General features: G+C 37.2%; 1 protein-coding gene across 4 annotated transcripts in view; it reads left to right on the top strand.

Annotated features, from left to right (window-relative positions):
- The window catches only part of USO1 (USO1 vesicle transport factor), a 97044-nt gene that overhangs the window by 35924 nt on the left and 47976 nt on the right, over positions 1 to 13144 (top strand). For all 4 annotated transcript variants that reach the window (XM_042936180.1, XM_042936178.1, XM_042936177.1 and 1 more), the window contains exons 5-7: positions 11377 to 11477; positions 11885 to 11987; positions 12144 to 12199. In XM_042936180.1, coding sequence (XP_042792114.1) covers positions 11377 to 11477; positions 11885 to 11987; positions 12144 to 12199 — 260 coding nt within the window. The remainder of the gene's footprint in view (positions 1 to 11376; positions 11478 to 11884; positions 11988 to 12143; positions 12200 to 13144) is intronic.

Genomic DNA, 13144 nt, shown 5'->3' with positions numbered 1-13144 from the left:
CAGAGAAACAGTAGTAGAATCACTTTTTCTAGGGAAGATTAAAATAGGAACTTAAACTTTGTTCTGGAAATTAACTTATCCTGAAAGGGCCAATTAAAAATCTGGATTGGGAAATATGCCCTTTAGTTTTATTATTGATACTTTCTACTGCTTCATCAAAAGGTGATTCTTAGCTGACATAACGAACTCCATTTTAGAGTTCTTTATTTTGGGGATAGTTTAGAATCCTTAATCGATAAATCTGTCTCATAATCCTCAATATATAGCATATGCTATATCTCTTTTAGGCTATCTCAGATATCTAATAAAGTGAATGAGTCTCTCTTTCCAAGGGATTATATTGCTCATTTGACATTTTTAAGCTCTTATTTATTTTATTGTGGATACTGCTACATAGAAACTGTTTTCTTCACCACCCACTTTTTATTTATTTTTGTCTACCTTTTCAGATGATGTTGAAGGTAAAAGATTGCATTTACATATGCATGATGCTTTTAGGCATAATTTCTGGTAATATGAAAAGGACACTGTCAAGTGATGTTTCTTCTGGCTGGTAAACAACATTGAGATTTGTTTCACTATATAAGAATCCTTAATTAAAGGGAAATATTTGATAATCTTATATAGCTATTTTTTCTATGGTTATTAAACCTATTTATTGTCTAGAACACAAAATATTCTAGTGCACCTTTTAACAACATTATAGCTTTTTCTCTGGCAGGACAGTCTATTCAAATTACTTTTTGGGTATTTCTTGGAGAAAATTTTTGAGGCAGTTTATTTAAAAATAAAAATATTTGAGTGTGTATACATACATATGTATACGTATTAATTTTGCATGTATTCAACAAGAACTGGAAAGTATTTCAGTTTAGAGAATACTTACATGTTGATATTGTCCCTTTAAAATAATGCATGCACAATAATGTCTGGTTAGTGACATTTTTTATGTTAATTCACAGAATTCACTGATACTGTCTTTTTCTTGTAGTCTGCTTCAAGTTCCATTTACTTTTAACATTAATATTTCTTTTCCTCATAATTAAAGTAAGCAAGTTTTATTTTATTATTTTGCTACTTTTCCTGAGATCCTTAACTTTTTTAAATGAGGAGGGGACTATCCTTATCTAAAGTAGGCTTAAAATGGTACATGACAAAGTTAACTATACTTAACAAAAACTAACAAACTAACTTGTTAAAGTGCATAGCCTTCCCTTTGTGACATTTGAACCGCTTGTTTGGAAGCAGAAAATATCAAAACATTATGCCTTTACTCTTGTGACAATAAGCTGGTTTCCTTGCTGGGTAGTAGAAATTAGTAGTTGTTTCTATTATTGTTTCATCAGTTTGTATCATTTTTGTCTTATTTGAGCCTAATAGCAGCCTGTGGGGTAGGTGGTATTTTTCTCTTTTCTGAAGATGAGAAAATAAAAGCCCAGAGATCATGTAACTTACATAGTAGGATCTAGTAAGTAGCATAACGGTATTTTTTTAAACATTTTTTTTAAGTTTATTTATCTTGAGAGAGAGCACAAGCTGGGGAGGGGCAGAGAGAAAGAGAGACACAGTCTCAAGCAGGCTCCATGTCATCAGTGCAGAGTCTGATATGGGGCTCAGACTCGCAGACTGTGAGATCATGACCCCAGCTGAGGTCAAGAGTCAGACGCTTAACCGACTGTGCCACCCAGGCACCCCAAGCAGTATTTTTTATATACTTTTTTTTTGTTCATTTCCCTGTTAGTGGGCATTTTCGTTGTTTCTGGATTTTAGCTGCTACATATAAAGCTTTTGTAAACATATATGTCTTTGTGTGGATATACGTTTTCATTTCTTTTGAGTAAATGCCTAGGAATAGAATGGCTAAGTGATATAATTGGTGTATGTTTAACTTTATAAGAAACTGCCAAAACTGTTTTTTTTTTTCAAAGTAGTTGTACCATTTACATTCCCAGTGGAATGTGTATGAGAGTGAGTTCCAGTTCCTCCACATCCTTTCCAGTACTTGATATGGTCAGTCTTTTAAAATTTGAGCCATTCTAATAGGTATGAAATAATATCTCATGGCAATTTTTATTTGTATTTTCATAATAATAAGCTTTTCATGTGATTTTTTTTGTCATCCATATAACTTTCATCTTTGAAGTGTTTATTCAGATCTTTTGTTCATTTTTATTGTTTTTTTTCCTTATCTTGAGTTGTAAGAATTTTTTATATATTTTAGGTGTAAGTCCTTTGCAGTGTTAATATCTTCTTCTAGTCTGCGATTTTCCTAACAATGTGTTTTGAAGAACAAAGTTTTAAGTTTTGATTAAGTTCAGTTTATTGATTTTTTTTTTCTTTTATAATTTAGGCTGTTTCCTATTTGTGAAATCTTTGCCAAATCTGAAATCACTAAGATGTCCTCCTATGTTCTCTTTTAAAACGTCTGTAGTTTTAATTCCTATGATCAGGTCTATGGTTTCTAGTTTTACACTTAGGTCTGTGATTCATTTTGAGCTATTTCTGGACCTTATCCTTTTCCTTACATGGTAAGGTACATGGTAAGCACACTTACCCTTTTCCTTACATGGTAGTGTCTTGATTACTATAGCCTTATAATAATCGTGAAATTATAAAGTGTTAAGTCCTCCAACTTTGTTCTTTTTCAAAATTCTCGGCTTTTTTAGGTTTTTTGCATTCCCATATCAGTCTAGAATCAGTTTGTCAATTTCTACTAAAAAAAGACTGGCTGAGATTTTGATTTGGATTCTGTTGAATCTGTTGATTGATTTGGGGAACACTGACATCTTAACATTTTTGCACCTTCTAAAATTTTTTTTAAATGTTTTTATTATTGAGAGAGAGAGAGCGAGCATGAGCAGGGGAGGGGCAGAGCGAGGGAGGGACACAAAATCCGAAACAGGCTCCAGGCTCTGAGGCTGTCAATACAGAGCCTGACACGGGGCTTGAACTCACAAGTTGTGAGATCGTGACCTGAGCCGAAGTCGGACACTCAACCAACTGAGCCATCCAGGCTCCCCAACACTTTTGCACCTTCTTTTTTTTTTATTTAATGTTTATTTATTTTTGAGAGAGGGAGACACAGAATCCGAACGAAGCAGGCTCCAGGCTCTGAGCTGTCAGCACAGAGCCTGACACGGGGCTCGAACACACAAACTGTGAGATCATGACCTGAGCCAAAGTTGGACACTTAACCAACTGAGCCACCCAGGCGCCCACTTTTGCACCTTCTTATATAAGAACATAGTATATATGTTTATACAGGTCTTCCTTTAATTTCTTTCAGTACCATTTTGGAGTTTTCACAGCACAGTTCTTATAGGTCTCATCAAATTTATTCCTAAATCTTTAATAATTTTTGGTGCTGTTTTAGGTGGTATTGTTTTTTAAATTTCAATTTCTAATTGTTCATTGCCTATATATAGAAATGCAGTTAAGTAGGTATATTGACCTTTTATCCCATAACTTTGCTAACCTCTCTTATTAGTTCTAATAGATTTTATAGATTTTTTATAGATTTTTATAAATTAACATAAATTTATAATCTGTAAATAGAGACAGTTGTATTTCTTCCTTTTCAGTCTGTATGCCTTGTATGTTTATTTTTCTGCCTTATGGCACTAAGATCTCCAGTATAATGTTGACTAGAAGCGGTGAAAAAGGGTACTCTTTGCCTCTTTACTGATCTTAAGTGGAAACCATTCAATCTTTTACCATTAAGCATGATGTGAGCTGGTTTTTTGGTGTGTGTGTGCGTGTGTGTGTATGTTTTGAGATTTTGTTTTTAAGTAATTTCTGCACTCAACGTGGCGCTTGAACTCACAACCCCGAGATCAGGAGTTGCATGGTCTACTGACTGAGCCTGCCAGGCACCCCAGCTGGAAGTTTTTGTTTTTTGTTTTTTTTTTGATGCTCTTTATCATTCAGTTTTGTGACTCTAAGTATCATTTATATATGTTTACCACTCTAATGTATATGTCCAACCCAAACTTCTCCACTGACATCTGTGCTTATGTTTATCCAATTGCTTGCCTTGATATCACCACTCTAATCTTTATCATGTGTCTCACACTTGACACATCCAAAATGGAACGTCTCTATATACTCTTAGCTTACTTCTCCACAGTGATTTTCATCTCAGTAAATGGTAAATTTTGTAAAAAACTGTTACCACTAAGGTCTAAGCCATCTTTACTGCTTTCCTTGGTTGCTTCCTGTCTCCCTATTTCTCTTGTTCTCAGCACCGCAGCCAAAGCAATCCTTTTAAAACAGAAGTATTTTGTAAGTAATGTAGTTTGAGGGTTCAGAAACATTTAATTCTTTTACTGACACAAGAGCTGATGTATCAGAGAAATATTTCCTAGAGTTTTTGAAGGGTGAACCCAGCGTATTTGGGTACTTAATCATAAGTATTGAAAACACTTTTACTTTTGCTCTCTTCCTTTTCCTACAAATAATTAGATGTGATCATCACTGTCACTGTTGAGTGGCTTTGTTTTTCCTTTCATCTGCTGGTTTCTTTCCATTTTAAAGTATATTAACATTAAAATCTCACATTAGAAAAGAACTATTTGAGGGATCTTGACTGTCAGTTCCATTGGTTTTTAGTCACTGCCTGAAGCAATATGTAGAAAAGGATTAGTTGTGTCTGGCATGGTTGAGGGAACAGGGAGGAGTATATTTACCATGTCTAAATTGCCTGGATAGCATAGGCAGATTTTAAATGATCATTTGCTTTGGCAATTACTGCTTCAGTTTTTAGAGATCTTTTACATTTTTTTGACATTGAAACAATACATAGTTTAATCTAAAGATTATTAAGTCTTAAGGACAATTATAGAGTCTTTTAAAGAATAAATGTAGGGGAAGATGGCGGCGTAGGAGGACACTGGGATCACTGCATCCTGCTGATCACTTAGACTCCACCTACACCTGCTTAAATAACCCAGAAAACCATCAGAAGCCTAGCAGAACGGATTCTCCAGAGCCAAGTGCAGACGAGAGGCCCACGGAAGAGGCTAGGAAGGGCAGAGAGGCGGTGCGTGCTACATGGACTGGCGGGAGGGAGCCCGGGGCGGAGGGGCGGCCCGCCGGCAAAGCAGAGCCCCCGACTCTGGCTTGCAAAAGCGGAGGGGCCGGACAGAGTGTGTTCGGAGAGCAAGCGGGACTTAACATCTGGAAGCTTATAAGCTAACAGCCCTGCTCCGAGAGTGGGAGTGCTGGAGGACAACAGGAGGGAGAGTTGTTGAGCCCTGACGACAGAGCTCAGCTTGGCGGGGCATAAAGGCACTCGCCAGCGCCATCTCCCTTGCCCATCCCCCAGCCAAAATCCCAAAGGGAACCAGATCCTGCCAGGGAACTTGCTTGCACCTCACAAACACCCAACACTGTGCTTCTGTGGATCCATCCCTCCGGCGTCGGGTCTGTCTCCCCCCGGTGCCGCAGGGCCCCTCCCGAAGCAGATCACCTAAAGATAAGCGAACTGAGCCTGCCCCTCCCGCCCCCGTGCACCTTGCTGATCCACCCCAGCTAATATGCCAGATCCCCAGCACCACAAGCCTGGCAGTGTGCAAGTAGCACAGACGGGCCATGCCACCCCGCAGTGAATCCTGCCCCTAGGAGAGGGGAAGAGAAGGTGCACACCAGTCTGACTGTAGATCCAGTGGTGGGCTGGGGGCAGACATCAGGTCTGACTGTGGCCCCGCCCACCAATGCAAGTTATTCAAGACAGCACAGGGGAAGTGCCCCGCAGTTCTGCACCACTCCAGGGACTATCCAAAATGACCAAACGGAAGAATTCCCCTCAAAAAAACCTCCAGGAAATAACGACAGCTAATGAACTGATCAAAAAGGATTTAAATAATATAACAGAAAGTGAATTTAGAATAATAGTCATAAAATTAATCGCTGGGCTTGAAAACAGTATAAAGGACAGCAGAGAATCTCTTGCTACAGAGATCAAGGGACTAAGCAACAGCCAGGAGGAGCTAAAAAATGCTATTAATGAGCTGCAAAATAAAATGGAGACGACCACAGCTCGGATTGAAGAGGCAGAGGAGAGAATAGGTGAACTAGAAGATAAAATTATGGAAAAAGAAGAAGCTGAGAAAAAGAGAGAAAAAAATGCAGGAGTATGAGGGGAAAATTAGAGAACTAAGTGATGCACTAAAGAGAAATAATCTATGCATAAGTGGTATTCCAGAGGAGGAAGAGAGAGGGAAAGGTGCTGAAGGTGTACTTGAAGAAATAATAGCTGAGAACTTCCCTGATCTGGGGAAGAAAAAAGGCATTGAAATCCAAGAGGCACAGAGAACTCCCTTCAGACGTAACTTGAATCGATCTTCTGCACGACATATCATAGCAAAACTGGCAAAATACAAGGATAAAGACAAAATTCTGAAAGCAGCTAGGGATAAACACGCTCTAACATATAAAGGGAAACCGATAAGACTAGTGGCAGACCTACTGAAATTTGGCAGGCCAGAAAGGAATGGCAGAAAATCTTCAATGTGATGAACAGAAAAAATATGCAGCTGAGAATCCTCTATCCAGCAAATCTGTCATTTAGAATAGAAGGAGAGATAAAGGTCTTCCCAAACAAACAAAAACTGAAGGAATTCGTCACCACTAAACCAGCCCTACAAGAGATCCTAAGGGGGATCCTATGAGACAAAGTACCAGAGACATCGCTACAAGCATAAAACATACAGAATCACAATGACTCTAAACCCATATCTTTCTATAATAACACTGAATGTAAATGAACTAAATGCGCCAACCAAAAGACATAGGGTATCAGAATGGATAAAAAAACAAGACCCATCTATTTGCTGTCTACAAGAGATTCATTTTAGACCTGAGGACACTATCAGATTGAAAGTGAGGGGATGGAGAACTATTTATCATGCTACTGGAAGTCAAAAGAAAGCTGGAGTAGCCATACTTATATCAGACAAACTAGACTTTAAATTAAAGGCTGTAACAAGAAATAAACAAGGGCATTATATAATAATTACAGGATCTATCCATCAAGAAGAACTAACAATTATAAATGTCTATGCGCCGAATACGGGAGCCCCCAAATATATAAAACAATTACAAACATAAGCAACCTTATTGACAAGAATGTGGTAATTGCAGGAAACTTTAATACCCCACTTACAGCAATGGATAGATCATCTAGACACATCAGTAAAGAAACAAGGGCCCTGAATGATACATTGGATCAGATGGACTTAACAGATATATTTAGAACTCGGCATCCCAAAGCAACAGAATATACTTTTTTCTCGAGTGCTCATGGAACATTCTCCAAGATGGATCACATACTGGGTCACAAAACAGCCCTTCATAAGTATACAAGAATTGAGATCATACCATGCATACTTTCGGACCACAATGCGATGGAGCTTGAAATCAACCACAGGAAAAAGTCTGGAAAACCTCCAAAAGCATGGAGGTTAAAGAGCACTCTACTAAATGAATGGGTCAACCGGGCAATTAGAGAAGAAATTAAAAAATATATGGAAACAAATGAAAATGAAAATACAACAATCCAAACGCTTTGGGATGCAGCGAAGGGAGTCCTGAGAGGAAAATACATTGCAATCCAGGCCTATCTCCAGAAACAAGAAAAATCCCAAATACAAAATCTAACAGCACACCTAAAAGAAATAGAAGCAGAGCAGCAAAGACACCCTAAACCCAGCAGAAGAAGAGAAATAATAAAGATCAGAGCAGAAATAAACAATATAGAATCTAAAAAAACTATAGAGCAGATCAACGAAACCAAGAGTTGGTTTTTTGAAAAAATAAACAAAATTGATAAACCTCTAGCCAGCTTCTCACAAAGAAAAGGGAGATGACCCAAATAGATAAAATCATGAATGAAAATGGAATGATTACAACCAATCCCTTAGAAATACAAGCAATTATCAGGGAATACTATGAAAAATTATATGCAAATTTTGCACATATGCAAAAATTATGTGCAACAAATTGCACAACCTGGAAGAAATGGACAAATTCCTAAACACCCACACGCTTCCAGACTCAATCAGGAGGAAATAGAAAGCTTGAACAGACCCATAACCAGCGAAGAAATTGAATCAGTCATCAAAAATCTCCCAACAAATAAGAGTCCAGGACCAGATGGCTTCCCAGGGGAGTTCTACCAGACGTTTAAAGCAGAGATAATACCTATCCTTCTCAAGCTATTCCAAGAAATAGAAAGGGAAGGAAAACTTCCAGACTCATTCTATGAAGCCAGTATTACTCTGATTCCTAAACCAGACAGAGACCCAGTAAAAAAAGAGAACTACAGGCCAATATCCCTGATGAATATGGATGCAAAAATTCTCAATAAGATACTAGCAAATCGAATTCAACGGCTTATAAAAAGAATTATTCACCATGATCAAGTGGGATTCATTCCTGGGATGCAGGGCTGGTTCAACATTGGCAAATCAATCAACGTGATACATCACATTACTAAAAGAAAAGATAAGAACCATATGATCCTGTCAATCGATGCAGAAAAAGCATTTGACAAAATTCAGCAACCTTTCTTAATAAAAACCCTCGAGAAAGTTGGGATAGAAGGAACATACTTAAACATCATAAAAGCCATTTATGAAAAGCCCACAGCTAATATCATCCTCAACGGGGAAAAACTGAGAGCTTTCCCCCTGAGATCAGGAACACGACAGGGATGTCCACTCTCACTGCTGTTGTTTAACATAATGTTGGAAGTTCTAGCATCAGCAATCAGACAACAAAAGGAAATCAAAGGCATCAAAATTGGCAAAGATGAAGTCAAGCTTTCGCTTTTTGCAGATGACATGATATTATACATGGAGAACCCACCAAAAGTCTCCACCAAAAGTCTGCTAGAACTGATACATGAATTCAGCAAAGTTGCAGGATACAAAATCAATGTACAGAAATCAGTTGCATTCTTATACACTAATAATGAAGCAACAGAAAGACAAATAAACTGATCCCATTGACAATTGCACCAAGAATCATAAAATACATAGGAATAAATCTAACCAAAGATGTACAAGATCTGTATGGTGAAAACTATAGAAAGCTTTGAAGGAAATTGAAGAAGATATAAAGAAATGGAAAAGCATTCTGTGCTCATGGGTTGGAAGAATAAATATTGTCAAAATGTCAATACTACGCAAAGCTATCTACACATTCAATGCAATCCCAATCAAAATTGCACCAGCATTCTTGAAGCTAGAACAAGTAATCCTAAAATTCATATGGAACCACAAAAGGCCCCGAATAGCCAAAGTAATTTTGAAGAAAAAGACCAAAGCAGGAGGCATCACAATCCCAGACTTTAGCCTCTACTACAAAGCTGTCATCATCAAGACAGCATGGTATTGGCACAAAAACAGACACATAGACCAATGGAATAGGATAGAAACCCCAGAACTAGACCCACAAAAGTATGGCCAACTCATCTTTGACAAAGCAGGAAAGAATATCCAATGGAAAAAAGACAGTCTCTTTAACAAATGGTGCTGGGAGAACTGGACAGCAGCATGCAGAAGAATGAAACTAGACCATTTTCTTACACCATTCACAAAAATAAACTCAAAATGGATAAAGGACCTGAATGTGAGACAGGAAACCATCAAAACCCTAGAGGAGAAAACAGGAAAAGACCTCTCTGACCTCAGCCGCAGCAATTTCTTACTTGACACATCCCCAAAGGCAAGGGAATTAAAAGCAAAAATAAACCATTGGGACCTCATGAAGATAAAAAGCTTCTGCACAGCAAAGGAAACAATCAACAAAACTAAAAGGCAACCAACTGAATGGGAAAAGATAACTTGCAGATGACATATCGGACAAAGGGCTAGTATCCAAAATCTGTAAAGAGCTCACCAAACTCCACACCCAAAAAACAAATAATCCAGTGAAGAAATGGGCTGAAAACATGAATAGACACTTCTCTAAAGAAGACATCCGGATGGCCAACAGGCACATGAAAAGATGCTCAACATCTCTCCTGATCAGGGAAATACAAATCAAAACCACACTCAGATATCACCTCACACCGGTCAGAGTCGCCAAAATGAACAAATCAGGAGACTAAAGATGCTGGAGAGGATGTGGAGAAACGGGAACCCTCTTGTACTGTTGGTGGGAACGCAAACTGGTGCCGCCGCTCTGGAAAACAGTGTGGAGGTTCCTCAAAAAATTAAAAATAGATCTACCCTATGACCCAGTAATAGCACTGCTAGGAATTTACCCAAGGGATACAGGAGTACTGATGCATAGGGGCACTTGTACCCCAATGTTTATAGCAGCACTCTCAACAATAGCCAAATTGTGGGAAAAGCCTAAATGTCCATCAACTGAGGAATGGATAAAGAAATTGTGGTTTATATACACAATGAAATACTATGTGGCAATGAGAAAGAATGAAATATGGCCCTTTGTAGCAACGTGGATGGAACTGGAGAGTGTGATGCTAAGTGAAATAAGCCATACAGAGAAAGACAGATACCATATGTTTTCACTCTTATGTGGATCCTGAGAAACTTAACAGAAACCCATGGGGGAGGGGAAGGAAAAAAAAAATGAGGTTAGAGTGGGAAAGAGCCAAAGCATAAGAGACTCTTAAAAACTGAGAACAAAGTGAGGGTTGATGGGGGGTGGGAGGGAGGGAAGGGTAGGTGATGGGCATTGAAGAGGGCATCTTTTGGGATGAGCACTGGGTGTTGTATGGAAACCAATTTGCCAATAAATTTCATATATTAAAAAAAAATAAAGAATAAATGTAAATCTGGATGTCACATTCTGATTTTATTGCCAAATAACTTTCTTGTGTGTGTGTATTAAATATACAGGTGATTGGTTTAATTTTGTAATTAAATTATTTAACACAGTAACACTAACAGTCAATAAGGACTGTATGTTCAATAATGTTTTGGGGAGAGAGGGGTTTTTAGGTATAATTTATACACAGTAAAATTTACTCTTTGTGGTTGTGTAGTCCTGTGTGTTTTGGCAAATGTATATAATAGTGTAGTCACTATCATATTTGAGATAGAATATTTCTACCACCCTACTAAGCTCCCTGTATCCTAATTAAAAGTTTAATCTAAAAATATCTTTGAAAAGATATGAAATTTTAGATATCTTTTCTTTGAATATCATATTTAAACATTTAAAAAGTAACATTCATTTAAATGACATTGAAAGTTATTTTAAAGATAATCTTTCCAGCATAATTGTGATATCACTACCAGCCACATTGTTCCAAGAAAAGTCATTTCTGCTTAGCTCCCTCAACAAAAAGGATACTTTAAAATAACATAACATCATATTGAAGTACTTTATCTTTGAATATTACAGAAGAAAATTCCACAAGACAGAGTGAAGATTTGGGAAGCCAGTTTACAGAAATTTTCATTAAGCAGCAGGAAAATGTTACTCTCCTATTATCTTTATTGGAGGTAAATAAAGAATCTTGCTATTTTTGTCATCTTAATAAGTTTTGGGGGGTTTTTTTGGGGTTTTTTTTTTTTGCCTTTTTGGGTATTATTGATGAAGCAACGTATATATACCTTTTCAAGGTTGTGAAATTTGTTGTATCATTGCAAGAGATTAATGTGCATTGTTTTAAGGACTATATAATCTATTAAAATATTGTCTGCTTATTTCTATTTTTATTTTACTGAGTCAGGAACAGTTTAATCAATTTATATTAACTATTTTCTTTTTATTGCTTTTTATTTCTTACATTGCTTTTTTAAAGTTTGCTAAGCTATGTTTGTTTTTGGTACCACTGTTAGTTGAAAAAAATGTTTTTCTTGAAAATGTGAATTACATATGTTAAATATTTTAAATTCTTAAATTGCAGGAGTTTGATTTCCATGTCCGCTGGCCTGGTGTGAAGCTTCTTACTTCTCTTTTAAAACAGCTAGGGCCTCAGGTGCAGCAAATCATTTTAGTCAGTCCCATGGGTAAGTGACTCCTCTTCCTTACATAATTTTGATTTAAAAGTGAGGATCATTCCTATAGAGGGAGACTGAAATGATGTGTTAATAAATGGTTTATAATTTCAATCACTATTTGTATTTTTGATCTGCCCGTATTTTTCACATGATTATATGTTCTAGGTGTTTCGAGATTGATGGACTTATTAGCAGATTCCAGGGAAGTTATACGTAATGACGTAAGTTAAATTCAAAAAAGAAGTCTAAGAATATGCAGCTTGTTTTCTTTTCTTTGCAAGTGAAATCTGTTGATCCTCTTTTAGAGTCGTAAGTTAGATTTGGAAAATTGGGGTATTGGCCAATCTTTTAGACCTTTTTAAGTTGTATACAAGACCACATTATTTCTTTGTTTCCTGCCTATCCAGTATTTTGACTTAGATGATTCTGGTATGCAAATTTATGTGTTCCACAAGTTTAGGATTTCTTTCATCCTCTTCTCAAAGGTTATATTGACACCAAACTCTGCCTCCAGAAAGAGTAAGGGAAACCTCCCTAGACATTTAACTGTGTAAATTTAAAGCCTTGTGTTTGGAATCCTCACCCTCATTTGACTGAATATACATTTCAAAGGATTTTCCTTGTAATCATCATTTAACTATAGAGCATGATTTGCTCTGGAGTTATTTTCAATTCTGATTTATTTATTTGCATATATGTTTGAATATTTTGTATTGATGCAGTGTTTTTTTGTTGTTGCTGTTGCTTAAACATTTTTCAGTGGTTGTTATCTATAACTTGGTCAAGACTGTAATACTTTTTTTTTTTCAAGTTTATCCATTCTCTTCTTGAGAGGGACAAAGAGAGCACAAGCGGGGGAGGAGCAGAGAGAGAGAGAGAGAGAGAGAGGGAGAGAGAAAATCCCAGGGAGGCTCAGCACAGTCAGCACAGAGCCCAACGTGGGGCTTAAGCCCTGAAACTGTGAGATGATGACCCGAGTCAAAATCAAGAGTCGGATACTCAACTGACTGAGCCACCTAGATGCCCTTACTTTTTTTTTTTTTTTTTTTAAAGACTGTAAGTAATCTCCACACCCAACATGGGGCTCACACTTACAATCCTGAGATCAGGAGCCTCATGCTCTACTGACTAAGCGAGCCAGGCACCCCTAAGCTATAATACTTTAG

Source organism: Panthera leo, chromosome B1, assembly GCF_018350215.1.
Source record: "Panthera leo isolate Ple1 chromosome B1, P.leo_Ple1_pat1.1, whole genome shotgun sequence".
Lineage (NCBI taxonomy): Eukaryota > Metazoa > Chordata > Mammalia > Carnivora > Felidae > Panthera > Panthera leo.
The sequence above is the reverse complement of the archived record's forward strand: the minus strand, read 5'-3'. Positions and strand labels throughout refer to the sequence as shown.